General features: G+C 57.4%; 1 protein-coding gene across 2 annotated transcripts in view; it reads left to right on the top strand.

Annotated features, from left to right (window-relative positions):
• Nucleotides 1–7984, top strand: part of Scube1 (signal peptide, CUB domain and EGF like domain containing 1) — a 120683-nt gene that overhangs the window by 78565 nt on the left and 34134 nt on the right. For both annotated transcript variants that reach the window (XM_004642387.2, XM_004642386.2), the window contains 3 exons: nt 2473–2595; nt 3460–3576; nt 4851–4973. In XM_004642387.2, the coding sequence (XP_004642444.1) occupies nt 2473–2595; nt 3460–3576; nt 4851–4973 (363 nt within the window). The remainder of the gene's footprint in view (nt 1–2472; nt 2596–3459; nt 3577–4850; nt 4974–7984) is intronic.

Genomic DNA, 7984 nt, shown 5'->3' with positions numbered 1-7984 from the left:
TCTCTCTCTCTCTCTCTCTCTCTCTCTCTCTCTCTCTCTCTCTCTGGGTACTAGAACTGGAAGCTCTCAGGACCCGCCTCAGGCTGTTGATCATGAATTTGCCAGAGCCCAGGGTGGGTGTCTTCCGAGGCTCTGGCTAGAGAGGTGTCCCCAGGGTGGGGCCTTGGCTGTTAGCCAAAGCCCCAGCCTGGAACTTGGTCCCAGCAAGGGCCCACAGTCCAGGCTTGCTGAAGCTCCAGGCAGGATCAAAAGCCTAGGGTTTTCTAGAACCAGAAAGTCACTGGCAGCAAAACAGGTGACCGGAAGTGTGGGGGTAAAGGAGCTCAGAAAACACAGAGCCAGAAGCCCTGGGCAGCGGGACCACAAGGCAGGCCGAGGCAGGAAAGGCAGGTGGGTGTCTTGCCTCATTGCGGGCACTGGGCCAGTGTAGGCTGGCAGGGTGTGGCCTCAGCTTGCTATTGGGGCTGCATCCTGCTTGCTGTGGGCAGGTGGGCATCTTGCAAGAGGAGGGGCTTCCTGGGCTGGAGCCTGGATTTCCCTCAGGGCCAACAGGACCCTGAGCCAAGCAGCCCTATCAGGATCTTATCTGCATGGTGTGAGGGTGTCCCCACCTAACTTCCACCTGCCAGCCCCAAGGGGTGAACTCAGCCATGTCCCTTGCCCCTCACCCACAGGGCACCAGGCTGCCAAGCTGTGCCCTAGAGGATGGCAAAGGAAGAGGCGCAGTTGTCCTGTGTGCTTGCGGCTCACGCCACCCTGCACATGCAGCCCAAGCTGCCCCAGGAGGTGCACATTAGTGTCCCCTTCATGGCCTCCCCCTCTCAGCCCCAGGTCCCTTCCATGGCTGGGGTCGCTCCAACTTCCTGTCTGTCATCCCACACACTCACTGCTGCTGAGTCCTGGGCTGTCAGGCAGGAGCAGCCACAGCCCTCATGGTCCCTGAGGGCTTCCAGCAGGGTGGCCGCTGGTGGAGGCTGAGCTGGGCTGAGCCTTGATCCTGGGGGGCTTGGAAGTCTTGGTGAACTGCTAGCAGCCAGGGGTTGCTGTGGGATTTGCTACCTTGTGAAGGGTAGGTGGGAGACAGGGTGGGGGGTGCAAGAGGAGCAGGACTTGCACCCCAGGGGGCCCCTGGGAGGTCAAGGGTCATGTGAGCCCAGCATCACCCCACACCCTGGGCTCAAGAGCCAAGCCAACCTGGGCCACCCATAAACCTGCTTCCCTGGTTGCTAGGGAAGCCTCCAGTCACTGGCTCAGGGTGGAAGATGTTAAAGGAGGGGCTGAGGCATCCCTAGGGCTGCCCCGCCCCCTCAGTGCCTGGGCTCTTGATGCCAGCCTTCCCAGGTCAGATGCTGCTTGGCAGCCCAGCTTGCAGGAGCTCCAGGTCCCTCCTCGTGCCTGAGGTCACGGGATGGTAAGACTGTAAGATAGGGACCTGCTGTCCTGCCTGCAGCCCTCTTCCTGTGACCCAGCGCTGGACAGGAGGTACCTGGCCTGAGCTCTCCTTCTGGGCTTCCCTGGTGGCCTCAGGGCTGGTGTGGGGTGCTGGGGAAATGCTGGCTGAGCTCTGCTCTTGCACTTGGCCCTGTGACTATCTGTGAGGCAGAGCTCCCAGAGAACCTGAGGTGGGGCATGACACCACACCCAGAGGCTGCCGGAGGAGGCTGGGGAGGCAGCTTGGCTCGACCTCCATGTCACATGGTCCCCGGAACCTAGGTGTGCTTAGGTCAGGTTGGTGGGGACTCTGCCTGGGAACACTTCTAGGACCTTAGGACTGCCAGCCCATCTCCTACTGGGCCTGTGATAAAGCAGTGAGTAGCCCGGCTGAGGTCAGGGTCACCAGAGCAGGGCCCATGGCTCAGTTAGTTCCTGGCCCTGGTCGGATCTGCACACAACACCTTGGCAGGACCCTCGGGATCCAGCTGCCACTCATTCCTTGCAGGCCGTAGAAACAGCTGGGACAGTGGGGACTGAGGAGAGGTGTTGGGCAGCTGGGCTGCCTTGTCCTGAACCAGGTGCTTCACCTCTCTGAGCCTCCATTTCCTCACTCAACAGGCAGTGAGGGCTACTTTCTAAGAGGTGGTCTGAGGGCTAACCAAGCACCAGCACCCTCATAACCCAGGCGTGGTCCTGCATGGCGGGGACCCTTCTCACCCTCATTTTGGGAGCAGGGAGCAGCTTGTCCCCAGTGGCTCAAGTGGCACCTGCTCCAGCCTCCGTGCCCCTGGAAATAGGAGGTGGTCGTCTCGCTGTCTCCCCCCACGTGGCGTATCGCTGCACTGTTCTGCGATGTCTCCAGCACCCCAGCCCCCGACCCCCAACTCTATGAGCAGGCCCCAGCCCCTCGCCCAGATGGGGACCCAAGGCCAGCGTTGGGCCCTGGCTGGCAGGCGAGGCAGGGCAGAGAGGAAGGACGATGGCATTGGCTCACCCGGATAGCTGAGCTCACACCCTCGGCCGGCCCCCACCCCGCAGACATCAATGAGTGCCTGGTCAACAACGGCGGCTGCGACCACTTCTGCCGCAACACTGTGGGCAGCTTCGAGTGCAGCTGCCGCAAGGGCTACAAACTGCTGACGGACGAGCGCACGTGCCAAGGTGAGTGTCCCAGGCTGGGCAGCCCTCCTGGGGTCCCCTCAGGGTCTCGCTAGAGATGAGCGCATGGGTGCGGCTGGACCTACGGGGTTGAGTGTGCATGCACTCCTGCCTTCTCTCCTTCCATCTGTCCTTTATTACGCTAGGAGCCTCTAGTCCAAACTGGCTTCATAGGTAGGAAACAGAGTCCCAGGGAAGGAAACTCCAGCCCTCCCCCGCCCCTCCTGCAGTGCCCGACAGCTCCAGCTAGAAAAGGGGCACTGCCACCTAGTGGAAGGCTTTGCACACTGCAAGCGCCTCCAACCGTCCCTTAAGGTCCCTGGGGGCTTACTAGAAGCCAGTATGGTGGGAGGAGATGGCTGGGCCCAGGCCAGGAATCCCAGCCCCGAAGCCCAGCAGCTGGTGTGGAGGTCACAGGAGCCTGGAGGACTGGGATTCCCGAGGGAGGGCCCGGAAGGACTCCATTTCCCACAGGCTGTCAGGGTGCCGGCTGCTGGTTCTGTTCCCATAATTAAAACCACACGACATGCACCGGTCCAGCGGCTTCCTCCCAGGGGAGTCCCAGCCATTTTCCTCCCTGCAGATGTGGTTTCAGGGCCGCTCCTGATCACACTGAGCTCAAGGTGTTCTTTGGGTCACAGTCTTCCCTTCTGTTCAAAATATTTGCACCCTGCTCACCTCCGGGAAAGGTACAGGTGGGGAAATGGAAGTAAAGCAGCAGCCCCAGGAAGCGTGACATCTGCTGTGGGTTGGCTCTGTCTCGAGTTTCAGGCCCAGGCCTGTCCACACCGCATGCCTGGATGCCTGGGAATGACAGGCTGTGCCACCTGAAATTCCTCCCCGTCTCTGTCCCCTGCGACCCCGCAGACATCGACGAGTGCTCCTTCGAACGGACCTGTGACCACGTCTGCATCAACTCTCCAGGGAGCTTCCAATGCCTGTGTCACCGCGGCTACACGCTCTATGGGACCACTCACTGCGGAGGTCTGCAGCCCGCCCACCAGGGCCACCTCCCCCTTGAGGCACGCGCCTGGCTGCATGGCCGCCACCTACACTGCACCCCACATCCCAACTCTTACTTTGATAGTCTGGGGGGCTGGAAGGGACCTCAGCAAGGCGGGACACAGCTGGGCAGGGGGTTCGATCAGAAGGAAGCAGGGGAAGACAGAGGACAGGGAAATGAGGCCACAAGGAGGAGGCAGCAGGCTGCCTGCCAGCTTGGGGACACAGAAGGCTCCAGGTGGTCTTCTAGCGGCCCAGAAGGGTAGGGTGGAGCCCATGGGTTCCCAGAGAAGGTGAGGCAGCGGTCAGAGGGACCATCTGAGCACAAGGTACAGGCACAGGGACAGAGGGACCAAGGCCACCATGTTGCTGGGTCTCAAAAGCAAGAAGATTGAGTAGAAATGCAGGCAGGACCGTGCAGGGGTTCTGGACCCCATGGGGAATTGAGGTCTGTCTCTGGACACTGAAGAATCTCGCACAGGGTGTGAAGTGGCAACAATGTGCTCTCTGGGAGTGTGACAGGAGGATCCAGAACAGCCTTATGGAGCCCAGGAAGGGAGCCGCAAACGGGCAGCGTGCAGTTCTGGGTAGTTTCAGGACAGATCTCAGCTCAGGGGCGTGGTATTGTCCCAGCATGCCCAGCGCAGGTGGGAGTTGATGATGGTCCAGTCACCTCTGCAATCAGGCTTGGCCATGTGCAGGCAGAAGTGTGAAGCTGGGATGGGGCCAGGAGGCAGGCATGGGGGTGCTGGGGGCTCCTGGGTGTGGCTGCCCTCTTTTGGGAGGACCTCAACCTGCACGCTTCCAGGCTGCCACCTGGTTCACAGGGCCCTGAGTATCTAAAGCCCATCCAGAGATCCAGCAGGGCTCCTGGCCAGAAGAGAAAGGGCTCAGAGGTGGCTCTGTTCACGCTAGCACCTACTTCCAGGAGGGGAAATTGAGGCAGGGAAAGGGCTTGTGTGGAGTCCACCTGTGAGATCAGGCCCAGGGGCCCCAGGCCTGGGCCACCTCCCCGGGGCTGGGGCTCCTGCTCAAGGTCAGAAGCCCACCCCCGTGTTCCTAGGAGGAGGTGCATCTGGAGTCTGAGGGGCTTTGCAGCCCTGTGCTCGTGTGCGCTGCGCACGCATGGCATGCGTGTCTGCACCTCAGTAGTGTGGGGCTGAGGTCCTCCCGTCCCCCTGCCCTGCCACAGCCCTGGGTGTGGCTCCGGCGCGGTGTAGCCTCCCTCCTGCCCTCACTCAGGCCTGTGCTTCCAGATGTGGACGAGTGCAGCATAAGCAATGGGCACTGCGATCAGAGCTGTGTCAACACCAAGGGCAGCTACGAGTGCGTGTGCCCGCCAGGCAGGCGGCTGCACTGGAACCGGAAGGACTGCGTGGGTGAGTGGGGAGGGGCACGCGGGCTGGCTCCGCCCCTCCAGGGTGGGCGGGGCGATGACTTGCCTGCTGGAGGCCAGCAGCGCAAAGATGAGGAATCTTGCTGGTGTCGCAGTCCCAGGCTTGGAGGGGGCACGTGTGGAGGCCCTGCCGCCCCACCACGCCTTGTGCATCTGAGGGAGCTGCGAGGAACAGGGTTGAGGGCACGGGGTGCAGCAGCTGCAGCGCCTGCTCCCGGGGGGGAGCTGGACATCTGCGCGGTGCCAGCCCCACAGCGAAGCCCCCAGAGCCTCTTAGAGATCAGGGGAGGAGGAGGTGCGAGCAGCTTCCAGGCCACGCCCCCGGGGCCTCCCCTTCCCCCAGGCTTCTCTTACCAGCCTTACCGGTAACTCTAGACTCACCTGTGGGCTAATCCCGAGCGGCACACCCCAGTATCCAGCCACTCCCCAAGCCCCTCCTCTGAGCGCATGGTGCCCGAGGCACATCCGTGTCTGAATGAGAGCAGTTGTCTCAGAGCCTCAGTAATGGGCTTTCCATGGTGACTTCACAGTTCCAGAAAGTTCATACCTGGTCTTCCAAAAGCACAGGTAGTAAATAAAGATGGTGGCATTTCTGAGTAATTTATGAATCACTCGCCAATAAACCGTGTGTGCGTATTACAAAACGAAGAAGTTGGAACATCTCAAATGAGAGACATTAAATCTACTATTTAGCCCCTTGGGAGTGCTGTTATTTTTCCAGGAGGAGCTGTTTTGATCTTTTCAGAAAACAAACAACTCTTACCAGTGCTTAGTTAGAGCTCAGAGCACCCATTTGGAGGGGCTATGCTAGCGTCTTGGCTCCGGGCTGTCTTTGCAGCTTGCCCTGGACTGTGTGGGCTTCAGGACAGTCAGGAACCAGTCATTCCCTCTGCTGCCTGGGGAACAACCCCGCGCCAGCCCTGTCTAGCTGCGCAGCCAGTCCGTCCCGCTAGATGCAAGCACGTCTTAGGGGTGACATTAGCAAGTGTGGAGATGAGGCTGTCCAGTAAACCAGGGCGGCCTGGCCTCGCTGGGGAGCACGCTTCTGGCTCTTCTGGTGGTTCCTATTGCTCCTTTCCGGAACAGAGGCCAGGAACCGGTGGCCCTCTCCAGCCAGGTCTCTCTGCACTGTAGAAGGTCCTCACCGAAGGATAAGGATCAAGCGGCCCAGTTAACACAGTGCAAAGCGGCGCGCTGCTGGGGAAAGCTTCTCAGCTCTCTGAATATTTACCTTTTTATTGTTTTGCAGTGTAACATGTCCTCAAGAGAGGGTTACAGTTGGGCAGCCAGAGCCAATTTAGGTCCCCTAGAATTTGATTCTCAACGGGATAATTCTTGTTCATTCTGCCTGATACTTCTCCTCTTCCCATTTCTCTTTGTAGCTGTTATTAAGAGCTTAACTGAGAGTGACTCATGGGCCAAACCATTCACCCACGAAGTGTAAAGTGTGGGTTCAGGGTGGGGCCTGTGCACCCGCGGTCAACTTCAGAGCATTTTTATTTCTCCACAAAGAAACTCGAGGTCCCTGAGAGTCTCTTCCCACTTTCTCTGGCGAGGTCTCTCGCCCTCCTCCCCCTTGATCTCGGAGAGGCCTTGGGGCCCTCAGCGTGGGGCTGACCGTGGGCAGATGCCCCGCTCCTTCCCAGGCCCAGACACTGTAGCTGCTGCACCCCAGGGCCCCACCCCTCTTCCTCGCACCTCAAATATTTTTGACTGGTTTATTTCATTTGCTATCATGTTTTTAGAATTTACCTATATTGAAGCATGAATCATAATTTCATCCCTTTTGGTTGAATTCTTTCGCATGTGAATGTACTATGTCTTGTTTGTTCATCAGCTGATGGACAGCTGCTTTTCCCACTTTCCAGCCACTGTGAGCCTTTGTGCAGTTTCTGTGTGAACATGTTTTCAGTTCTCTTGGGTGTATACCTAGGGCTGGCTTGCTGGGTCACAGGTAACTCCATGTTTAACTTTTCAGGAACTGCCAAACTTTTCCCCTAACTGGCTGCACCTCTTTATATCCTTACCAGCAATGTAGGAGGCTTGCTGTTTCTCCACGTCTTCACTGGCACTAGAATATGTATTTTTCTTTCTTTCTTTCTTTTTTCTTCTTTTTTTTTTTTTTTTTTTGACAGGGTCTACAGGATGTACAAGGTCTCACTACGTAGATCAGACTTGTAGTGACCTGTTTAAAGCCTCCCAAGGCCTGGGATTGCAGGCGCACGCCACCATACCCAGTCTCAATTGCTCTCTCAGCGCACCCCGGGGGCAGGGCAGGCATACCCTCCAGACGCCTGGATCTGCCTAAGCAGGCATTTTAATCTGCTGAACTATTTTGCTGGCCCCAGAATACTTGTTTCTGACTTTTTTTTTTTTTTTTAATACTAGGGCTTAAACCCAGCACCTTATCATTGAACTACATCCCCCATCCTTTATTTAAAATTTTGAGACAAGGTCTCCTAAGTCACCAAGTTGGCCAGGTTGAACTCAAACTTTCAGTACTCCTGCTTCAGCCGCCCAGTGCTGAAGAACAGGTGTGGGCCACCACAGCGGACCTCTGACTTTTTCACGTAGCCACCCTTGTGGGTGTGAAATGGTATCTTGTGGCTCTGATTTGTATTTCCCCAAAGCTGAGTGTTGTTTCATTCGTTTGTTATCCATCTGTCTGTGTCATTTGAAGAAGTGTCTATTTGGATCCTTTGTCCTTTTGTAATTGGGTGGTCCTCACTGTTTAATAGTAAAGTTCCTTTCTGTCTTCTCTTTCCATTCATCAGCCTCTGTCACCATAACAAAATACCTAAGATGAATAAATGTGGGAAGAATTTATTTTGCTTCCTGTTTCAAAGGTTTCAGTTCATGGTCAGTTGGCTTCACTGTTTCGGGACCTGTAGCCAGGCAGAGTATCCTAGCAGGAAGCATGTAGTGGAGGATGCTGGGAAATGGGAAACAGTTGAGGTCCCAGTATCCTCAGCTGGAGACCAGGCCTTCAAAACA

This window comes from Octodon degus, unplaced genomic scaffold (assembly GCF_000260255.1).
Source record: "Octodon degus isolate 3935 unplaced genomic scaffold, OctDeg1.0 scaffold00153, whole genome shotgun sequence".
Taxonomy (NCBI): domain Eukaryota; kingdom Metazoa; phylum Chordata; class Mammalia; order Rodentia; family Octodontidae; genus Octodon; species Octodon degus.
This window is presented reverse-complemented; position numbering and strand designations above follow the sequence as displayed.